Source organism: Chlamydotis macqueenii, chromosome 7 (genome assembly GCF_036417535.1).
Source record: "Chlamydotis macqueenii isolate bChlMac1 chromosome 7, bChlMac1.mat, whole genome shotgun sequence".
Lineage (NCBI taxonomy): Eukaryota > Metazoa > Chordata > Aves > Otidiformes > Otididae > Chlamydotis > Chlamydotis macqueenii.
Window position 1 is genome coordinate 38634135 of NC_141562.1, and position 23731 is coordinate 38657865.

Sequence of the window (23731 nt, forward strand, 5' to 3'; positions counted from 1 at the left end):
TCCATTAAATTAATAAGAACAGTCTTGAGGATCCTTTATGCCTATCTTTTTAAGACCACATATATAAGACAGTATTTTGGATTAAATTCTTTTTTCTCTTTCCGCATCAAAAGGACATAAGCATTATTAGACAAAACAAAATAAAATATTCCCTCTTCTTATCCCGTTCCACTTCTTCACACTGCAATTCCCCATCACCAGTGGTAATCCTGGTTCCAGCGGCATGAATTGCAACAGCTGCATATTTATGGGCAGCGCGCTTGAGGAGTGAAAATCTAATTCCAGGTTGACATTATAGCTGATTCTTTTCAACAGGCTGTCATGGCAAATATGAAGGAGAATGGTAATCCGTCAGTCCCGAACAGCAGCCGGATAGGAGTGGTAAGAACCGCAGCCAACCTGCCCTACCGTACCTATTATTTATTTTTTAAGAGCCTAGTGTAAATGACCTGCTATTACTTTATGGTGTGAGCATTCCTGCGTCAAGCTCCTTGGAAAAATTACTGCCCTGATGCTGATTTTGAGGCAAAAAATTACATTGCAAGAGAGGACACTGCCCGCCCAGTCTGTCCACGGAGACTCCAGGACGCGGGTGCAAGCCTCCGAGTCCTCTTACATCCACATTAGTCTTTTTTCCCCAGCTTTATGTGCTAATACAGAAAGTCTTATATACTATAAATTTCCAAATTCCTTTATTAAGCTAATTACATTGGATTGGAATCTCTTAAGTCTTTTCTTCACTTGAAAAGAAGCTGCATTATTATTGTAATGAAAGTGCTAATATTTTTTTTTGATGAAGACAAACTTGAGGTCTTGTTTAAATTGGTTGATTCTAGAAAACGAAGGAAATTATTCAAGATGTGAATTTTCTAGATGGCTTTAAAACCTTTTATGGATATTTTCATCTAGAATTAAAGCCAGCTTAGTTTGCTAATTGTATCATGAACAGCAAGCTTTTACGAATATCAGCGTTATCTACATATTTAGAGCGCGCACTGGCTAAGCTTTTTGATTTTACTTTAAAAGACACCCAAGAAATGCAAAACGCAAGCGTTTCCTCGCCCACAAACAGCAGCGGGACGCCGCTCGACCCAACATGGCTGCCGCTCTTCGCCGCGGCGCCCACGGCGCCTGCGCGGGCGGGCGGCGCATGCGCTGTGGGCGCGGCGGCTGTGGCGCCTGCGCGGGGCTGCGCCCACGTGAGCCGGCGCCTCTCCCCCTCCATTCCTGCAGCGGCAGCGGTGCGGCCATGGCGGCGGGGGAGGTGGCGGCGGCGGGCTCCGCCGAGCAGTTCCAGCAGCTGCTGCAGCAGAAGGAGAGGTGAGGCGGGCACCGGCGGGGGCGGGCTGCGGCCTGCCGGGCGCTGGGGGAGCGGGGCCCGCCGCCGGAGAGACCGCGCTCCCCGCCTGGCCTGGCGGGAAGGGCCCCGCCGCCCGGAGCGCCGCCGCCTTTCCGCTGCCCCCCGAGGGAGCGCGGGCTTCCCGGCCGGCTCCTGGGTTTGTGCCGCTGTCCCCCAAAACCTGCCTCCGCGGGCGCTTTTGCGCGTTTGGCCGGAGCTCCGTGAAAAAGGCAGGGGGAGGCAGGCCCGGTGCTGCCTCAGAGCTGGATAAACCCTTCGCGGGGAAATAAAAAAAAAACCAAACCCACAGGTCCGAGGAGGGCTTCGAGTTTGCTTCTTGCCAGGTTATTTTTTTTTAAACATCCGTTTCCTCAGGCGCAGCTCGGGCGGGGAGGAGTGCTGCAGCTGCCAGCCCCGTGGGGGACGGGAAGCCTGCATGGGCACATTGGCAGGAAAACTGCAAAACACAACTTTCACGCAGCCTAAGAATTTTTTTTTTTGTTGTTTTCCTGAGCCCTAAGGTGTCAACAAAACAAACAATTACTGTAAAACATTGTCGCAGAAAACGGGAGCATTAGGTCGTTTATTGAGAAACAGTGCAGAACTGAGTTGTGCATCTGTCACGCAACAGGGCTGGTTTCTCGTTAATCTCGTTTTATGCTCTAATAACGAGTAGCAGGGCTCTCCTTCTCTTGGTAGCTCCCAGCACGGAGCACTGGTTCTCTGCAGCCACTGGGCAGCGGCTCTTGGTCTGGTGTTAGAAGTCTTGGGCACTGATCCTTTGGGGGAAAACTGCGCGCAGGCTTTGCTTTCGTAGGAGAGAGTCGCAATAATTACTGCTGTAATTAAAGATAAACAGGTACTCAGGTGCTTTCCTGCAGAAGGACAGGTTTGGTTATAAACTGTTTGTCTTGTTGAATCAAAGGTGTAGTAACTATTATGTATTTTAATCCACTGGCTGGATTAAATCCACACACCTAGTGTTTAACTGGTCTTGCAAGGCACATTAAAATGAGATGCTGTGTCAAAAACATTTCCATGTTGTTTAACTGCTGCGCTAGCATGTGGCCTTTAAAGCAATAAGGAGAGAAAACTGATTAAATGAGAGGTTTAAAAGGATGACGAAACTGCCAGCATCACGTTCTTAAAGAAACATAAGGAAACATGAAAGAGTTTGCATTGTAGGAAGAAGAAACTGAATTCTTCGGAACTTGCTGCATGACATTCAGTTTCTTTTCTGGAATTATTCCTCAATGGAATTGTTGTGTGGAGACATCCCAGAGGAAATTCTCTTTCTCTCAAATGCACACGCAGATACGCATATTGAAATGAAAGTGCCTTCAAATACGATATTTTGAAGTTATTTTCAGTGAAGCCTTCAGTAATTCTCTCATTCCATTTTCCCCCAGAAGACGATTCAGGTTTCTCTTTAATGGAGTTTATTATTTTATGCATTATTTCTTTTTTTTTTTTTTTTTTTTGGTCCTAAGATGAGTTGATAGGACTGATAAGTGTCTCTGCTTAATTTGAAAATACCTGGCTTTGGGTTTTGTTACTGCTAAGAAAGCAAGCAAACCCGCACTCCCGGCTCGCTTGGTTTTCTCCCGGATTAGAGAATTTTTTTTTTTTTTAATGATCTCCTCGTTTCTGGATGGTGGTAGAACTTTACAAATATACATTGGCTGACTTAAGATACCTTCTATATTTAGATTATCAGGTGAATTTGAAAATTAATGGTGTAAAGTAGATTTAGATATTCACTTAATTAAGGGTGAAAGGAGAAAGTTTCTTCAGTAAAGTATTTTTCTCTTGAAAGATAAGCCTTAAGGCAAAAAATGTGCTGAATTTTTAAGGCTAGGCCTAGTGCTATTTTACTGCTGGTTTATTTATTTGGTTTTTTTTTCACATGGACTTCCTGATTTTTCCAAACAAATAGAATTACCGCTGATCAGCTGCAGCTGCCAGTGCTTTCTGTTGACAATTTCATAGGAGTTCTTGTTCCAGAAAATTAATTTTTTCTGACATCAGGCTTTTAGTTAGCTTTGTGCTATGGAGTAAGCGTAAATTTCAAGGTTTAATTTTTTTCCAAATGCATCTGGCTTTTACGGTTGCAAAAGATGGACTGAGCCAATCCCTTCAGAATTATTGAACCACTTCTATTATTGCTCTGTACGCTATTGTTTTACTTCGACTATGCTTTAGGAAAATCATCTTATAAAACTAAGTATCTTGGGCTGCCCATCAGGAAGATTATAAATACTTAAAAATACTTGTGTGTTGGCCTGAAAGGAGGATGATGTATGGAGTAATTATTTTCTGAATATCTTTATCAGCAACAGTCTTACTATTTTGGTTCTATAGTCAATAGACTCTTTGTTTTCAAGGTACACTCTATGAGTCTGTCTCAGCTAAGTTTTTTTTTTTTTTTTTAATACATTGTAGAAACAAGACTTGGACTTCGTGTTTCTCCACAGAAAATGTCTGATTTTTATTCTGCTACTAAAGTTTTTTAAAAGTTACATTAAAGGAAGTTAATTTTGTTTTGGGGCCCACAGCTTTTCCTCCAAAATGTGAAATATAAAATAATACGGGAAGAGAAACTTTGGGGCTTGTCATAAGCTTTTTGTTACAATCCTCTTTTATAGGTAACAGTAGAGTTTTTAGAAGTATCTTTGTTGAATGTAAGAAATACTTCCCTTAGAATCACTTACCTGCTTCATTTTGCTAGCTCTCTATCTCTTCCTTTCTTAACGTTTTGAATTTGAAATTGAATTTCAAGTTTAAAATGCTCAGATACCAAGTCAGCAGTCTGATCACAGAATAAGGCTTGTTCTGTCAGTGAATTGGTCAAAGTCACCCCCCTCCAAGCTCTTGGTGCGAATTAAATAAAAGTACATTCTTCATGAAGATACAAGTTAAGTGCGTTGCAGCTATATGTTGGGAAGGAAGGAACAGGCTCGGGTGGGATGAGGATTAAATAACCGTGTGATGATTCCTCCTCTGCTTGTTACGAACTGACGTGCATGTGCCAGCTGTGTCCTGCTATGCATGCTGACTTGACTGGAGCACTTGGGAAATACTTCTTGGTGGAGGGGAGGAGTGTGCGTTCCTGCCTTCAGTTAATGGAAGGAAAGTGCCTCAAGTTATTTGTTGTACTGCTTTTATGTTCTCTGTCCTCATTCCTCCCACTATTTGTTTTTAGCCAGTGGAGGTGTTCTCTTGTCCTGCCTGTAGTGTAACAGATGTAAAAATTTTTTTTTTTTTTGAATGTACAGGTGTTGTGCAGTTGCAGTGACAGCTTAATTCTCTGTAATTGTAAAAGCTGTAGTAGATCTAAGCAGACTAGACTGTGTTGTCATAAAATTTGTTTTTTTAAAAAAAGTACTTCTGTTCATCCTTGATCTGTGTTTAACAACTTCCCTGAGCTCTTAGTAGTGTCAGTGAACAGTACATACATTAGGTGATGCTGGAGGAGGGCTCAAAACCGGTATTTCAAAAGAAGAATGTGATGAACAAGTACAGGGAAAACCAATCCTGGAGCAAAGTTCTTGGTAAAGCTCTGCATCAGAGCTCAGTCTGTCTTCTGAACTATTGAAGTACTGATGCTTTTTATTTAAAATTTTCTGTCTGTTGTGACTGGGTAGTCTCATACATGTAAGTGACTTCCTCTGTCTCCCAACCTGCCTGATTGTTTTCACCTCATTACTTTGTGGCAAAAGATGTTGGTTGCCGCATGGGGACAGCACTTCCAAGTGCTTGTCCCCGTTGGCTCAAAAAATGTTAATTAAAATGTGTCTGTTGAGCTGACAGCTGTAGTAGTGTTCAGAAAACCTTTGTGCTACGAGGACAGGAAAAGCTCCTGCATGAGCTACCTGTGCTGTCGTCATCTCTTTGCTCTGCAGCCGCACCGCACAAAGAGCGTTGCTGTAAAAGTGTACGTGCTGAAACTGAGTTTTACCCTTAAGGTTTTACTCTGAGCAGTGAGGTAGGGTCTTGGGCTTCTCAAAAAGTCCGTATCAAATCCCATTTGTAAGTAAAAAGTAAATCACTTAAATGAGCCGTTCCTCGGGCTAGTGTCAGCTGTGAGCAGTGAAATCTGTTCCGAGAAGCGTACAGCTATTTTGGTGTAATTAAAAAGAGGTGGTTTGCCTTTGGGATCGTTGCTGTCGGTGACTCGTATGCAAGCGTGTTGGAAGAATCTATAGAGGTGACAGCTCTGGAGAAGATTTCTTGAGCTGTTCCTGAGCTCAGGTCTGTGTTTGCAAGGCTGGCGCTTGCAGAAAAATAGAACAGCCTTGTTCTGTAACTTCAGTTTTTACTAGGCTGTAAACTCCACCAGTTTTAATCAGTTTCCGAGGCAAAACCATGCTCTGACTGATGGCATGATGGAGAAAGAAAAAAAAAAAAAAAAAAAGAGGCTATTTTATTATATTTCTACCAAAATTTTCTAGACTTGCTTTGGAAAATCAAGTTTATGAATTTTCAAGTTCTGAGTTGAGTTCAGTGCCGTATTCAGAGTATGTGGTCAGGTAACACAGCTTCTGTTCCAGTATGAATGTCACGCTGCCTGCGTGGCTATGCAAATTTCTACCGAAGTTCCATTATTTAGGAATAAAAGATGCTAAAAAGCTTCTATGGTATCGTTGTGTTGATTTCTGTATTTCTTTTTAAGCAGATTAAAAGTGGTACATTATATGTCTCTTATGCTGTATCTCCTATTACCTAGTGGTTTTGGCTTCAGCAAACTTGGAAAACAGTTGAAAATCAGATGCAAATACCTTGTCACTGTTGTCGTCAAAGCGTGTTTGTTTAAGTTCATGCAAACTACCGCACGGTACCCAGTTCGTGGGAATTCTGTCCGCGCACGTGGCTCCTCGTCTCTAAGCGCTGTGTGTAATCAATACCAAACACTCCAGGAAACCTTGTTGATCTGGAGGAGGAATAAGAAGTCGAAGCAAATAAAAGCAGAAGGTAACGTTTCACTAGAAGAACACTGTATTTTTAGAAAAGTCCCAGTAGACTTGAAAACTTACTGCCTTATTTCCTGGGTAAGGAGTAAAGAGGGAGTAGTGGCACTGCGAGGAGAAAAACAGTGGCGCAGCCTCTAGCGTGGAGCTGCTGAGCGCTGAGCTCCCGAAGCTGCTGTGGATGGAAAGCTTGTCTGGGAAGAGGTGCGGGGTGCCCAAGGGCGATTCTGAGGGCTTGGCCTACAGGTGCTTCAAAATCCGTATCCTGTAGTGTGTGACTTCAGCTTTAGTGTCTCTGCTTGTTCTTCCTGTCTGACGTTCATACAGAGTGATCCTTTTCTATCAAAATACAGGGTGGCTTTTTTCTTCGGATTGCATTATCTCAGCAGCATTGGTTGGGTTTTGGAATGTTTCCTGACAAAGCGTTGAAATCCTCTTCTATGTGAGTCATAGAACACGCTCCGGTTTCACTTGTTTGACTTTCCTTTTTCTCAGGAAGGTGCTCTGGGTGGTGTAATTTTTGTTTTTCCTTTTTTTTTTTTTTATGTTTGTTTGTTTCTGGGCTTTTTTTGGCATGGCATATCAAACTTTTCTATTGCATGATTCTTTTTAACAATAAATGCTGTTACTCTTTTTCTTTTGTTTCCTTTTCAATAGGTCCCTTGTAGTTGTCCACTTCTGGGCACCATGGGCTCCTCAGTGCGCTCAAATGAATGAGGTCATGGCGGCGCTAGCGAAGGAACACATGCAGGTTACATTTGTGAAGGTAAGTGGGGCAGTTGAGCGTCTTTTAGAGAGAGGAGAGCCACCGTTACAAAGTATGAGTCAAGTATTACAAATTTGTTTTTGAAGACTGCGGAGATCAGTCTGCTAAGATACAATGAAGGATTTTTTCGCTGGGTACTCCACCTAACAAGTAGGCCTTTAAATGTCTCTGTGCCTGCAGTGTTTCAGTTCTGTAGACAGCCATAGTTTTAAAGCGTGATTTTTACCCCTGGATTTGAGATTGATTTGGCAACACTGTTCTTTTCAAGTGTACTGGAGATTTCATTTGTTCCCGTGATGTTATTGCTTAGCTAAATAGCTCTCGGAAGTCAGAGATTTTCTGTCTGATACGAAAAATCAACGCTAATCTTCCTGAAGTTTAAAGGAAGATAGATTTAGTCTGACAGTTGTATAGTGCTGGATGGTATAAACACAAATGAGATGCTGTATTTTTGTGGGATTGTCTGCGCATCCTAGTAAGAGATCCAGTGTGGAGGGGAAAAATGAATGCACTTCATCAACGTGCTGTTCATTTTAAAACAACTTTCTCTTGTTAATGAGACAGCTCTGTGATTATGAGGGCAGGGAGTAATGGAGCAGCCAGCTGTGTGTGAGTGTTTTAATTTGATTTCTTACAGCTTTTAGGTTTTGTGAGGTTTTTTTAATGATTCCTCTCTCTCAGTTGGTATTTCTCTCTGTAAAACAGAAGGACAGAAGTATTTTAATGATAGTATTTTATTACTTAGAACTTCAAAAGACTAATTGTCTTGAAAATTGTCAATTTTCAAGATGCTTAAATTTATATAGAGCTGCTATAGCTTTTAGCAGGCTCAAGAAAGTTTGAAAACTCTCTATTGCCTCGTTATTACTCATACTCATATATTATTTATTTATAATCCTTATTATTCAGCTGTAATTTATTTTTTAGTAACAAGGTTCCAAAGTGATCAAGCATTGCAAAACTAAGATAATGGCACCACGTTCCCCCTTCCCACCATTATTACTGGCATACTTGTTTAGAGAAAATAAGCTACTGAAAGACTTAGGTGACTTTTCTTGATACTTTTTTTTTGTTGGAGGACGACTCATGGGGGGGAATGTATTTGATTTTGTAAATTCTTTGTGGGATTTTGGTCTGTATTCCAGAATTCCAGCCTGCCTTTTTATTGGCAAGAACCTGTTAACCCATCAGATGGTTACAGAAGACTGACCAAGAGCAGCGTGCCACCTTGCAAATCATAAACAGTTACATTCTAGAGCAGAGCTGACTATAATGAAACAACCTTCCAAACTGTCATTGAATCTTGGACTCTTTCTAAATGCAGTTTCTCATTTTAGTTGCTGCATAGCCTAACTCTAAGATTCTTAGCTTGGTTAAAATGAAAGTGTGGCTGTATCCAGAAATAGTTAGAAACAATGTTTTGGGAAGTTGTAGCAATAAGAGCAAGTTACTGAAATATGAAATTAAATCTGTTCTCTATGTGTGAGCCTCACTGGGGTGGAACATGAGTATTCAAGTATGTAGGAAATTTTACTGGAAAAAAACTTCAACGTTACAAGTAGAAGTCATTTAATCATTTGCCACTTGAAAGAGAATAGCTAATTGGAAGCTATTTACAGCTTCCAACTTATAGCTCTAGTTTCTCAGTTGATGGGTTGGAGCATTGATTATCAGAAATAGAGACGAAGCTTGGGCTCTCGGTTTTGACTTATTCTGCTGGGTTGCTGCTGTATTTCGTGCGTTCATTAAGAGCCTACGTAGCTGGAGCAAGTCAAAACGTCCTGTAACGCTAAAGTATTCAGAGCTTCACTATATTTGGTTAATAGTGAGAACAATCACAGTATTTTCTAAAATACATGAGGATGGATGAGGCAGGCAGCATACTGTTAAGTAGCTCTCTTGGTGCTTGTTCATTCACTATGGTTTATGGAATAAGAATTTGAAAGGCTTTTTCTTCTGTACGCTGGATTGCAGGTTCCTGTTTGAAACATTTAGATCTTACCGCTTTTTTAACCATTAACCCCGCGGTTGTTACAGAGCTAGTGCCTTAAACAACCTTGTACTAGCTCTTCTGTCACTCGGGTAAGCTTTTAGCCTGTGCACAGAAAATCACAAATTTTAGTCAATTAAAAGATGTATTTTCTTGTAGTGGTAAGGTAGTAATTGACGTTATATAATTTCAGGTATGCATTTGAATGCTGAATAAAATTAGAACCAGTAATCTCAACAAGCTTGCTGCTCAACACTCAGTAGCCTTGCAGGAGTTAAAAATAAAACTTAGTAGACATCAATAGCTTATTGAAGAAACACTCCTTTTTTCTTCATAATTTGCAGAAGGCTGCAAATGTCAGTCATGATGTACTGCCCCTTGAAATTAGTCAATAGAGCAAACAGCAAGAATTGCTGTGGGCAGAAAATAAGCACTGTAATCATGACATAACTGGGGTCAATGATTTATGGATTTCAATATAGTAGTAGCTGCATATGATTGAAAATTTACTAGGTCACTAGTGCACCAAAAATTTTATTGGCAGCCTCCGGGCATCTTTTGAAATGTGCAACAAAATAAAAACCTCTGAACCTGTTTTGACACTGTGTAGGCTCAGTGGATGACACGCCAACCCAGTGAGTCTCATTTAAATGCAAATGTGTCACAAACTTCTGCATAGAATCCTTTTTAAATGTATAAAATGCCTAGAAGAGTGTTTTAGACAGGATTGACATCCTCAGTCAAGCTTTAAAGGCGATTATAAAAATAATGTTTTTATCTTTTTTTTTGTTTTTTTTTTTGTTTTTAGCTGGAAGCTGAAGCTGTGCCTGAAGTATCTGAAAAATATGGAATTAGTTCTGTTCCAACGTTCTTATTCTTTAAGGTAAGAGAAAATGGATTCCATGTGTACTCTTAATTTGTATACTTATTAAATAATACTAGCAGGAGAGCAGAACATTAAGAGCTTTCTCAGTGAAGAAACACTTACGTATCTGATTTAAGACAATCCAGTCGAACCTAAAAAAGTAGACAGAAATGGTTCTTACACTTTGGATGTAATATTTTACAGCTTCCTTAATTGCTTTGGGATTCTTGCTTAGTTTTTATTTTAGTTGTTGTAGCTTGTATTGTATCCAAAAAATCTTCAGTAATGTTGCCTTGTCTAGCTATAGTTCTGCAACGTGGCAAAAACCCAAATAAATAATCTTTTGGTAGAAATGACAAGTCTGTTTGGGTCACGTTTGCCTGTGATGATAAAATAAAAAATATTTTCTGTAACAAATGTTTCTAATAGCAAATTTGCTAGCATTAACAGCAGCCAGCCAACAGAGTGATGAGAGTCCTGGAACTAAAGTCTCACTAGAAGATCAATACACTAATCCACCCTGCATGTGAAAATCTATACTTTATATGGTGGTTTTACTGTTTGTTTTATTACAGTACAAATTCTGAATTGAATCCTTTAACGTGGGCCTGTGTTTCGGTTTCCTCAGAATTCCCAGAAAGTTGACAGATTAGACGGTGCGCATGCCCCAGAGCTGACCAAAAAAGTGCAGCGCCACGCGTCCAGCAGTTCTGTTTCTGCTGCCTGTAATGACAGCACAAAAGAAGATCTTAATGTGCGTCTAAAGAAACTCATCAATGCTGCCCCTTGCATGCTGTTCATGAAAGGGTCTCCAAAAGAACCTCGCTGTGGTAAGGATTTTCTGAAGTTCTTGTTCGGTGTGACAGTACTTGCTTTGGACTGCTTGTCAGATTTAGGCAGTTTTGGGGAGATATGTCCCAACAGTGTCTAGAAGCATTAATGAAAGTGTTTTCATATTGCTTATATGTAGCTAGAGAATTGCTATTCCCTTAGTTCAATTTTGGAAATGGAATCACAGAGATTAGGGGCCTTCTAAAGAATATTTGATGTGCAGTGCTGTCCTTGAGCTAGGACACCAGGTAGCTCAGTGTTTATTCATGGCGGTTTTTGTGCATTGCTGTGGCCATTTGGAAAAAGCAAATAAAACTATCCTGGCTGGTAGGATTGAAAGATCAGTAGCGTGCATTTCTGCTACAGGGACGTGCCTTTTCTTAAACCTAGTTCTCTTCTCTCTTGCTCACTGTTTAGAGCACTTGATTTCTAAATAACTATTTTTTTCAAGTAAGTGTTAATCTGTACGGAAAGCACATGAAAAAATAATACTACAAAGCTGCCATCCTTCTGCTCGTGCGGTCTCAGGAAGCTGCACTGCAGAACGGATCTTGTAGGGCCTTCTGTGGTGAGCTGCAGGAGATAAGCAAAGAGCTACGCTGGTGTGGGATGGAGATTGCTTGGCCGAACAGCACCCTTGGCAGCTCTTGTTTGTTTATGGCTCCATCTTGTTCTGGTGTAGCTCTGAGGGCATCGTTTTGGCAATTAACAACACAACGCTTTCCAGGTCGTCTCCTTTGAGTGTAATCCTGGCCTGCCTTTGTTTATCTTCAGTTGTCAGTCTGCTTCTGACCCACCAGTCTTTTGCTGCTGATATCTTACAGAAACGAACATGAACTTCTAGTTTCTGTGCTGTTTTTTCATATACGCTTGTTCCCCGAGGCCCGTGTTCCATCTTGTAAAAACAGGGAGCAAAAAGCAGCGTGGAAAGACAACCATTCCTCATCTCCAGAGCTTCACTTGAAACGGGAAGACTGAAAATGTCTTATTCTGGGGACGGTGGCAATAAGATAGAATTATACCGTTCTAAAACTGGGGAGAGGGAAAGGCAATGGGAGGTGGGGGTAACAGTTGCATTGCCTTCTTTTACCTCCTTTCTCTCCCCAAATTTGTCTAGAGATGTTGCAGCTTCTGCAGTGACTTCTCTGCAGCAGATGACTAAGATTGGATTCCTTTGCTAAGCATCCTGTGGGGCAGATCATGTCAACTACATTGCTGGGCCAAAGAGATGGAGGAGTTGTGAAATGCAGCAGGAGAATAGAGTTGGCAATAGCTCGCTCCTTACAGCTGAGCTCTTGAGGTGGTGTTTCTGTGGTGTTTCTTTACAGAACCAATAAAGAAGAGAGAACTGCTCAAAAAGTTAAATCGTAATGCAAAACCTCAGTTGTGTCTAGAAACAATAATGAAAATACTTTTGTCCGTCTGAGCTTGAATTACAGCAGCATGCGCAAGTTGATAGATTCTTCATAAATGTTTCTGTATCGTGGCAGAGGCGCGTGTGAACTAACTAGTGTTTAAAGCGCTTTGAGGAGGGAAGGGAGGACCCACAGAACTGTTGACCCCTTTGTGGCTTCTGGTGTCTGGTCAGGAGCCCACGAGTGCTTGGTTCAAACTGTTGGTGTGGCGTGGTGATTTGTTGATGCCAGACATCCTTGCGGTGTGCGTGCACTGCTAGTGTTCCAGCCGTGGGAGGTCTCACCGCGGTTTTAAGTATTAAATCCAGTTAACAGTTTCATGTGCAGGCATCCCCATGTTGCTGCTTCTTGTGCTTTCTATTGGAGTGTGTCCGGGAGGTTTCCAAGAGAAACTGAGAGGACAATTAGGTAAATGAAAATGGATGAAATGGTATAAAAGAAATTGATTTTACGTGTTCTGTCTGTTTATCTTAATCTGGAAGGATTCAAATTGTCATATCAGCACGTACTGTTAAAAGGGGGAAAGGGAAGGATAACGAGATGGGACGTGTTGATTTTGTGAGGTGAGCATAATGTAGATTTGTGATACGTGACTTGCCAAACAGCCTTTGCTGTTGTGCCTTGTGTCTGAGAAGGCATTCTGTTACAGGAGAGCTGTTTATGTTCTTCTATGTAGTTCCAGTTACTGAAATTGAGGATTTGGGTCCACGGAGTGACGAAGAGTCTTTTCATTAACTTCAGGTAGTTTTGGGTCAGGACCAGTGCTTGACAAGTGAGGGAGTTGAGCAGAGTGGCAGCAGCGGTGGAGCTGCGGGGTGGGCCTGTCTGGGTGGAATTACAAAGAGAAGCTTTGGGCTGATAGTGTGCGGTGGGCAGGAGGGGAGAGTCTGTCCGGCGCTGTTAACTGGAGGGAGTTTAGTACGGGGCATGCTGCCCTTTTCGACAAAGAAGGCTTGTATGTAGAAGTCACGAAAAAAATATTTGAAAGAGTTAGCGGGTAAAGCATATCAAGTGTTTGAAAGAGAAGTAGTGGGTGAAGCATGTCAGTCTGGGCTGTGTGCTGTGCAGGGTAGTCCTGCCCCGGCAGAGTGAGAGGGGTCTTGCAACTCGGTCCAGGCTGTTGCAGGTTGACGAAGCACTGGCTTACAGCTTGTGTGCAGCTTTTCTTATTGCCTCTGCCCTCCCTACCGAAATGTACTTTCAGCTGCTTTTAAAATAGTTGCATGCCGTATTACAATCTTTTTCAGATGTTGCTGTGAAAGGGTTATAGAAATGCAAGGGCAGGTACAAGATCCTGTGTGTACTGAGGCTTCCCGTGCTCTATTGGGCTTCTACTGTGTTGATACTTTTCCCTTTCTAATTTCAAGACTACTGTTTAATTTCAATGCACTAATAGGTCCCAGAATCACTTCAGTAGAAATAGTTTCAGAAAAAAACACAGATCTCAGAGCTTTCATGTTCGTTGTGCTGTTATGTGTTAGCTTGGGATTCTAGAGTTTGTGCATAGGCGTTTGCTCCTTTGAAGTTCCAGTGATTTGTGTATAGATAATTTTGTATTTGTATTATGTATGAATATGGTTATAGATGTGGGAAAGTTAGATATTGTCATAGGAATTTAGAGATAATTTTGTAGGAATGGAAATTTTGGCTTATTCTGAAGCAGACTGGTGAAGTCTACCTGTGTGTAGTAGAACGCTGCTCTGTTGAGCTGCTGGTATTGGAGTACGCTGGGGTGTCCACAGTTCAGGATATTCACAGAAGGCTCCAAGTTTCACCGCCCCGGATGCTGGTGTGGCACTGCAGCCAGGGAACCTGCTGTGCCTGCGCCGTGAGGTGTCTGGCAGGTGTGGGGCAGGCTGTAAGAGCAGAGCGCGGTTCTTGCTGTGTCCGTGGTGAGCTCAGAGGTGGTGTGCAGGTGTTGTGCCCAGCTTCTCCGTTACGCCCGAGCCAGCCTCCGCGTCAGCGTGGTCAGTTGGCAGAGCCACACCTTTGGATTTCGGTGGGTGCTCGGTAGACAGCTGGCTTTCCAAAGGGCATTGAGCAGAACGCTCGGCAGATTTTAAAGTTACATATAGGGAAGACCCTTTATTGTTTTTCATGTGTTTGAATTTTTGATGGGAAGGAATTGTGAGGCTACTTAAAAATAATGCACACAAACCACAAATCAAAAAAGACGCTGAGGCATCAGCCTTAAGGATAGTTAGGTGCTTCATCATAAACTCAGGATGGAGAGTGACTGTATAACTCGGGTTCGTTCATATGCCTTAATATGATAAAGTAGATATTTCTCCAAGCTTTCAGTTCTTAACACTTGATCTCTGGTACCCCATGAAAAGTGCACAGGAGGTACTTACCTGAAGAGAGAGACGTATTAAACTGTAGTGCAACACATGAAATCAGCTGAACTTACAGCTCTTAATTCTGCGGTTAAATACTGTGCCTGCTTTAGACTGCTGTGGTACTTTCTAGTGGTGGTACTAGTTGGGAGATGTTAGTTAGCTGGGTCTGTTAAACTGGTCCAGACAAAGTATTTTTCAAGATAATTTTAACATTTTGCCAAAGATGATACGGATCTGTTGTAGGAGTAATGAAAACAGAATTAAATAAAAGCAGCCATGCCTGTTCAAAGGCAAAGATATTTTTGCATTGTGTCCATTTTGATACAAATAATAGACTTGCACTCGAGTCCTTAGCGCGGTTGCTGAGTAGCAGGAACTCTGTGCAGCAGCGTATTTTGTGATCTTGTAGTTGGTAATTTCTTCGTTAAAAAGCTAGCTGAGCACAGTGTAAAGTACAGTTTGTCCCCTCGGCTGTGTGTTCACTGGCAATTGTGTGTGGCTGCTGCACGCGTTATATTATTTCAGTGAGTTCATTTGGACTGTGCTAGTGTTTGTTTATTTGCTTCATCAATATTGTAATTTATTTATGGGGGTTTTGTTGGTGTAAGACCTGGGGTGGCATTTGTGATCTTCTAGATAACTGTTTAAAACAGTTTGTTAGCAGTTTAATTATTCCTTGTAATGCATGTATGGCATTTCTTCAGAAACTCAGCCCGAATCTTTTGTTATGAAAGTAAAGCTGTTCTGGCGCTTTGTCCCTAAGCATAACACTTCCACGCTGCTACCATAACCCTTCAAAATGAAACGCAACCAGTCAATCTTTCTAGTTTGCAAGTAATTGCCTACAGCTAAAAGAGAGCTTCCCCCCACCCCCTAGTTCCTTACAGTAGAAACGAGTTAATATATTGGCGATGGAATAACCATCAGCAATCAGCCTTTAGCTGTTTACTAATGAACTCCCAGATGTATGGAGAGTTTCAGAATCTGTGTTTTACTTCAGGCTGTACATGAACTTAACATTTCAGTTGTAGAAAGAAAAGCAACTTAGATGCCAGACACATAAATACTGCTACTTCATATCTCAATAAATTGCAGATCATGAAAACTGCAGAAAGCTGTAGTGAAAATCCATATTTCAAAAACTAATAGGTGGTCTTGCAAGCTGAAATCAAAGGTTATTCTTCTATGGCACTTTGATTCTTTTTCCCATTTAAAGCTTCTCTATTTTTTTTTAAGTCCTTTATTAAAGCCTTTAAGCATTGTCTCTCCCTTTTTTTTTTTAATATTTGTATAGGGGTTTTCATTTGTCTGCACAGCATTTGTTGGAATTGTTTGAGGGAATTGGTAGGACTGCAAGGGCATTTGAATCCAAACCGGAATGAGTTGGCAAAGATATAAAACGCGCATTATTATCACATTGATTTATGAACAAATTCTCATGGATCCTCTTTGCAAACCATCTGATCCTCTTGTAAGTGAAATTTTGTGTGAGTTTCCCTCTAGTGTAAGAAGACACAGGTGATTATAATCTGTGAATTCTTTAATATTAAAATTTTCATACATACAACTTTTTGCAAATAATAAGACAATTTTCTTAGGAAAAGGATGGTTGGTTACAAAAGGGAGAGACTTTTCTTCTCAGGTCAGCCACATAATGAACTTACAGAATCTGGTTGTTTACATCGTAATGTTCCGTGCTTAATATCCTGCCGAGAGAGTGTTGTCAGAGCGGGATGTAATGACGATCTGGCATAAAGGAAAGCAAACCGTGGCATGGAGGTGTCACAAGGTTACTAAAGTAATGTTAGGTACTCATGTGAACATAAAGAGTTTAAAAAAAATGTAAAAGGAATCTGCCTTTTACCGTGAAGTAAGAAAGGACATGCTCTTAAAGCGAAAGACGTAAGAACACTGTCTTTAAAATTAATTCCTCTTTTTGTGTTTGCAGGTTTCAGCAAACAGATCGTGGAGATACTGAACAAACATGGTATTGCATTTAGCAGTTTTGATATATTTTCTGATGAAGAAGTTCGTCAGGGGCTGAAAACATATTCTAATTGGCCAACTTACCCGCAGTTGTACGTAGCTGGAGAGCTTATAGGTGGACTTGATATTGTTAAGGTTAGAGACTGAGAAATTCCTCGTTTCGTCAGTTGTCAGAAGCATGTTTTTCTTGCTTTTTATATCTGATTTTTGTTCTCCCCAATGTCCCTAGGAACTTGAGGCGTCTGGAGAACTGGACTCGATCTGTCCGAAGGCACAGAAGTTGGAGGACAGGTGTGACGTGTTGTTATTTTAAGGCTGCCTGTTTTCAAGGCTTCCTGTATGTTCGTTTATATAGGGAGAACTACCTATATAAATTCCTGTTCTTTGACTTTATCAGAAGTGTGTCAAGATTTTCTTTAATTACAGAACTCCTGCAGTTGTTGCATATGTTTCCTTGTCTATGCAGTAAGCGTCACTTAGTATAAAGCTATACTGGTTCCAATAGGCTTTGCTTAATATATTTGTAGTTTGCTAATTTTTAATTATAGCAGGAGTATGTCCTGCTATAATTCACTCTTGTTTCTCTTTTAAGAATGAATTCTTAAAAGGTAACTAGGAAAATTATATTTTAAATATTAGTAGCTTTTGTTAGCTTCATTTGCCGTAGACTCCATACCTGTGATGTCACTGAAGAAAGTATCTAGGCTTGTCTCCGCATTTTTCTTGATTCCTCATGTCCTTCAGCTTCTGTTTTCTTTCACCTTGGCATCATGAATATGTGCTGCAGCAGTGGGAAGTGTGTTGCTTCCTGAATCAGATGTAATATCTAGAAGCCAATTTGTCCTCCTTTAACCTTCCCATTTGAAGATTCGCTGTTGTTTGAAATCCTGACGTGCCCCAGGCAGTCAGGCTCCAGATACCTGACAAGTCGTTCTGTGGGAGGAGTTGCTAGTAGATGTGGCGCTCTCTTCTTGTTTTTTATGTGAATGGTGCCATTAGGAAATGCAAAGGGGGGCTGGTTTACCAGGAAGGTGGCCTATACCTTGAAGGCACATATGTTAGCGTAGATTCCCCTTTGCTGTCTGAGGATGGTAAGAGCAAGTTTTACGGTGCTCTGGATGTGACTGGCTCTGGTTCTTTTGCCTTCTCAGCACAGTGTAGGAATAATTTAATGCAAGCCATTTCAATATGGTGATAAAGTGTACTTACTTTCACAGTTGTGTAATTACAAATTCCTTTTTACTTTGTTCTACGGCCTTTGTTACTCTAGTAAGGAACTTGTAAATTGTTTATCCAGGCCACAGAAAACAATCACTACATCTTGCAGTTGGAGATTTAATTAGAGGTAAAGATGAGATTGTCTCAGTAAGGCCTTTTAGAAACTTAGTTTAGAAAGCTTTCTTCAGTGTCTTCCTTCCTTTTTGCAAACTTGCGTAAGCCAAAACTTTACTGAAGTTTTTATCAATTTTACCAAACTTTGATGTAGAAGTGGGCTGAAAGAAAACTGGCTAAAAATTCACCAGACAAGTCACAAGTAGCTTCTTGTTGTCTGGTTTGTTCTTCATCTTTTAGTCGGGGTTTGTTTCTTGGGTTAACACATGATGTTTTATTGAGGTCGGTCTTCTAGTAACAACTGGGAAGGTTTTTTTTTGGTTTTGTTTTGGTTTTTTTTTTTTTTTTTTTCAGTGACACAGATTAGTTTTGCTGTGTAGCTAACCTCATACTTCTGAGCAACTGAGATCTCTTTCAAACTGTGTTCAGTCAGTCACTCGTAAGAAAAACCCTGTGAGGTAATTCTTCAAACATTTAAGACTTAATAAAATGAAGAAATATCAGTAGAATCTATTTAATGCTAAATTATGTTCCTTTAGTCAGTGTTTGATCTCTTCCCATCAATTAACTGCATTTTCTTCACTTGACAATACTCTGGAAAATGGACTCTGGAGAGCAGCTTTGTCTCGCGGAACAGATCTGGCAGCTGGGGAACCAGCTCAGGTTCCTGTAGCTCACCCTTGCTGTAGCTGTTTAGCTGTTGCTTTTTAACCTAGAGACAACTGGGTTGGGAAAATTGTTCTGAGGTTTAGATGTGCAAAGGCTGCAGGTCACCAACAAGGCTTCATCTAGTTCTATTTTGCACAGACCCTGGATTCTCCAATCTAAATCTCTCTGCGTTGTGAGAGTCATGCAGAGCGACCTTTCACAGAGGATGGTCACCTGTTACGCGTTTTATAGAGAGTAGTTTGCCCTTAGCAGGAAACTGTTGGACACTGTATTTAAAACATCCTGCAATGATGTTTCTCCTTAAGCTTGCTGCTGCTTGATACTTAAAGGTCAATCTAGAGAAGTAAATGGTTGCTCTAGAAGTAACAGGATGGTTCAAATTCATTCACTGGAGTTACTGTAAGCTATTCAAATGAGTAGAGTTGCTTATAACACTGCTTTCAGTGTATTTGGTAAAGCTGTAAGTTGCTAGCTTTCCACTTTTGCATTTTGTTTTCCTCTCAAAACAAAGCTTGGGATAACAACCGAGCTGTTCTGTGTCTCTTTTTGTGCTTTTTGTAGGCTTAAAATGTTGATAAACAAGGCTCCTGTGATGCTTTTTATGAAGGGAAGCAAACAGGTAAGATTGAGTGTTGCGGAATGAATTATATTTAAGCAATTGTTTAAACATTGTGACAATTACCTTGTTTTCTGTGCTTTCCTTGCTTCATGTAAATTACTGGTGCTGGGACGTTAGTTATTTGTCTTTATTTGGTGCTTCTGTAAGCCATCTAGTCCCCGTTGTACCTGCTGGAAATGCGTTGCTGATAGCTGGGTCACAGTAAAATCGGGGCATTTGCTGCCCTGCAGCGACGTCTGTCAATTGATCGCCGGTTCAGGAGTGGATGGAAGAACTGTGCCTGTCCTTTTGGTCTTAGTTACTGATTGTCTTTGCAGATAATGAATTTTCTTCTCCGAGCGCTTGCCTGTGATGTCTGTCCTGCTTGAGGAGTACACTTTGACCGTTGTCCAATGCTTTTGTCTCTGGATGCGTGCTTCTTGAAATTTCCCTCTGTCCTAATTGGATTTGGTGTACTGTCCTTATTAATTTCTCTTTGTAGTGCTTTCACAATAGCATTTTTAAAAAGCTGCTGGATGTTTTTAAGGCTGAGGTATAATGCCACATACTGTAAATGATCCACTTTTTTTTTTTACCCCCTCACATGCATGGAATGGTCTATGCATGGTGTCTTTAAGCTGCACTTAATTATCTTGCTCACTGAAATAAAGATAGTGACTGAAGACAGACAACTGCTAACAGTTAGGATTAAAATAATAACAAGTGACTGAAACCCGAAAGGTCAGTGTTGCTTTGTGTTCTGTTCTCAAACAAAGTAACCAAGGGATAAATTGTTCCCTTTTGAACAGCAAGGCACTGCCGTTCTTCCTGTCAAAATTAACTGAACAGCGCCTAACTCAGACTTTTCACTGGAGTGGTGCACCCTAAACGGTAATTGTAGTTAGTAATTGCGTGTTACAAGAGTCGTTGATATGGTATTTTTTAAAAAGAATGCAGAGGTAGGGGGCTGAGCTCATTCATGTGACTTGTCTTTCTGTTTCCTCATTTGTTCCCCGAGCTTTCTCTGTGTATTAACAACAGATCCTTTTAAGAGCGTAATGGGTTGTTTCACTAAGCCGTTTCACAGCCGCTGGAGCCCTGTGGGTTATGCCGACTCACTGAATCGGTGGGGCTGAGCTGGTTGGACTTAGGGCTTCTGAACAAATGCCCTCCTGTCTACTTTAAAACCTAGGTCTTACCTGAAGAAAGCAAGAGTTTGGGCAAGTTGCTTAACACACTTTGATTTTGCTTGCACTGCTGAGGGAGTGAAATCACTAATAAGAAGGGATAGTCTGGATGAAAAGTGCAGTGTCTGAAAAACCCAGTGTCCTTACCCTGTCAGTGTGAAGAATTTGCAGTAGATACTTTCAATTATTAATTTCAGTTGGGAGTAGCTGTGCACGCAACCTGTTTCTCAGTTGACCATAGGTTGCTACTTCCTCCAGAAGGGTAAGTAAAACATAGCGTATGTCTCGAAATAAAACGTGTCTGTTTTACAAATGCATGTAAGGCATTTTATCCACCCTACCTATAGCTTTGGCTTTTCCAGCACTCGGAAAATGATCCAGCCTCGCTGGTATTCGAGACAGTATTGCCAGACCTGGAAATCAGATTCACCTCGTGTCTTTTCACACCACAACAGAGGAAAGCGTTCGGTATTCTCGGTGTTCTTATTTATTTCAGCAGAGTATATAAAGAGAGAGGCATTCAGTACTGTTTAAAGCTCAGAGAGTATAAAGAGGAATGAAAAAGGGATTAGCGGTATTGCTCATCCAGTAAGGTCATCGCTAGCTAGAAATTGATAATGGCTGTAGTGTAGCTTGAGGACCTGGAATTTTGGGGATAAAATACAGCAGATAAGTGTTTTAACGTATGTGTGTTTTGCATTCTAGGTGGCCAAGTGTGGATTCAGCAAGCAAATTATAGAAATAATAAATAATACTGGGTATGTAAGTGGGGTTTTTTTATTTAATTTGTGAAGCCAGTTCTGTTTTAAAAAATACATTTTATAAATAGTTTGGAAAATATTAGTGGAAGACTTCCCTAAATGTAATTTTCTTTGTTTAAGATTATTTTAAGTTTCTTTATATAAAAGCCAATGATACAGGTGACTACTACGCAAAAATAGTGTGTCAGATATTACTCAGCTTTAGCAGCGCTACGTAGTGATTTGTCTTGCTTGGATTGAGGAGTTTATTGCAACAGTGAATTTCTTCTTTTTTTTTTTTTTTCTCTTCTGTGATTGTTAACATGAAAGAAATCCTTCCGCTCTGATAAACAACTCATCTTGGAGAGATCCCTCTTGATCTCTTTCCTTAATCGTGGAGCCTCTCGTGTTATCCAGCCTCTTCAAAGCAGTTCTTTCTGTAGTGAGGGAGATGAGCGTCATCTTCTGAACAAACCCCATTTTGGCCAGTTAGGGCCCAAGCTACACTACTTCATTTTTTTTTTTTTTAGTGCCTTATGCTGCCATCTGTGCAGCATAAGGAGTTTCCCATGAAAGTAGACATTTTTTACACTGCAGTTCTTGGTGCATAAGGCATTGACTTTTTTCCTCCTGTTACCTGTTAGTTCTGGGTGATTTGGAAGCTAGCTTGTGAATGTACCCACTTTGACTTTTTGAGGGTCTTACAGTGGAAACTCCACAGTAGATGATTTTGATGGTTTGTTTTGTGTTTTTTTTTTTTTCTTTCCCAGCGTTGATTATGACACGTTTGACATACTGGAAGATGAAGAGGTAATTGTTTCCATCCTTGAGGATTTGGTTGTTGCTTTTACTAAAGTTGAAGTTTACATTTAAGGTTGTTTTTCCTAGGTGCGGCAAGGATTAAAAACCTATTCAAACTGGCCGACGTATCCTCAGTTATACGTGAAAGGTGAACTTGTTGGTGGGCTGGATATTGTTAAGGTAGGAACGGGAGAATCTTGTTTGAGATGTAAATTGAGTGTTTGTTTAAAACTGTAGCAATGTTTTCTGCCCGTGACATGCAGACATTCCTGTGTAGTGGCCCTAGATCTTGGAACGAAATGACTTGGTTGCTTTTACTGTGGCTTTTATTAGCTCAACACACGGCTGAAAGGAGCTCTAAATCTCTAGCGTTCTCACATGCCAAGATTTAGCAGTGAAATGTATTTTCTTGACAGCAGTCAGTTACTGTTACTGTAAAGACCATTTTTACCCCATGGGTGCATTTTTACAGGTTTTTCTTCCTGGTTTTACTTCTGACATTGCTTTTCTCAAGTAAGGTGGGCGAGACATTTTTTTCCTAGCAAACAGTCTCATTCCTGGAAGAAAGGAAGGTTTATTGTAGCTGTTTGAACAGACCCTGAAGCAACAAAAATAGATCTGCATCTCTTACTGTGGTTTTTGATTTTTGTAACAGAGCAGCCACAGTGTTCTAAACCCTAAATACTCTCGAGCCCATTCTTGTCTGAATGTTTTATAGCCAATTCCTCAGACGTTGTAACTCCTGGGAAGATACGATCAATACATCTCATTTAGTTCTAAAAATACTGATATTGCTTAAATTACGTAGATTACTATTTATTTAACAAGTGTATGGATTATTTCAGTGATCAGTAAGTGTGGTCTTGGGCATTGCAGAGGTGCTGCAAAACACTTCTCTCGCTGGTATTTAAATGTGATTTGTCTCTTTGCGTTGTTGGACTGTGTGCAGTTCGCACTGCCTTGTATGGGTAGGTGAATGTTGTCAGTATTTTAAAATGCATTCTGTAATACAGCGTAATGAAATAAAATGGAGGCAGTTGTTTCTCTTGAGATGTGGGAAGAGAATATATATGCCACAACACATTATTTTAAAACCCATTTCCTGGTGTTTGTATCTCTTTAAGTTAACAGCCTTGTAATTTGACTTTAAGTCATCAAGATAATATGGGCAAGCACCTCTTATTTAGAACTGTTACAGATGTCTTATTGTTTGTTTTAATGTGTCGTAGTAGCAAAATCTATCAATTGGTGGTAGTCTTTTTATTTTGTGGGAGGTATTTTGGGTGTTGTAAAATTTTTTTGTGTGTGGCTGAAATGTATCGTGAATTACATCTAGAAGGAGATATACCAGGGGATTTACCTGGTAGGGTTGATAACAACCAATTCTTTTCAGGGCATATCTTTTCACTAAGTAAGATTTGTCTCTTACTAAATAGACACAACATAGAATTTAAATAGAACGCTGTGAACTGCGATGCCTTGGTCAAGGGGGACCTCTAGTGGGTTATCTGCGGCATTCCCTCAGTAGCCTTGACTTCCTTCTCGCAGGCTGTCCCCTTTGAAATCTTGTTAGCGTGATCACAAAATGTACCTAGGGGATAATTGCATGTTGTGTATGTTTCTTTACAGGAGCTAAAGGACAGTGGTGAGTTGTTGCCTATTCTGAAGGGAGAAAATTAATGAAAAAGGACATCCACGGGAACCGCCGTACTTTGAACAGTTATTTGTTTGTAGCTTATCTTGGACAATACGCAACTTAGCCCTGTGGAACCGATCAGGAGTAAATAAAGACGGCTTGCCTACTCTGTGTATTTCACAAGATCATGGTACATACGAAAGTGTGTTTCCACTGAAGACACAAAAATGTCAAGATCTTCAAATTCAATTAAAATACAATGCGAAAGAA

The 23731-nt window shown here is 40.7% G+C and overlaps 1 protein-coding gene across 1 annotated transcript; it reads left to right on the forward strand.

Moving 5' to 3' along the window:
* Positions 1–1211: 1211 nt before the first annotated feature.
* GLRX3 (glutaredoxin 3) lies at positions 1212–23731 on the forward strand. Its single transcript, XM_086752478.1, has 11 exons — positions 1212–1320; positions 6964–7072; positions 9871–9945; positions 10556–10757; positions 16461–16633; positions 16728–16789; positions 19061–19118; positions 20990–21042; positions 21795–21834; positions 21913–22005; positions 23455–23731. Exons 1-11 carry the CDS (start codon positions 1250–1252, stop codon positions 23503–23505), a joined length of 987 nt encoding a protein of 328 aa, XP_086608604.1. The 5' UTR covers positions 1212–1249; the 3' UTR covers positions 23506–23731.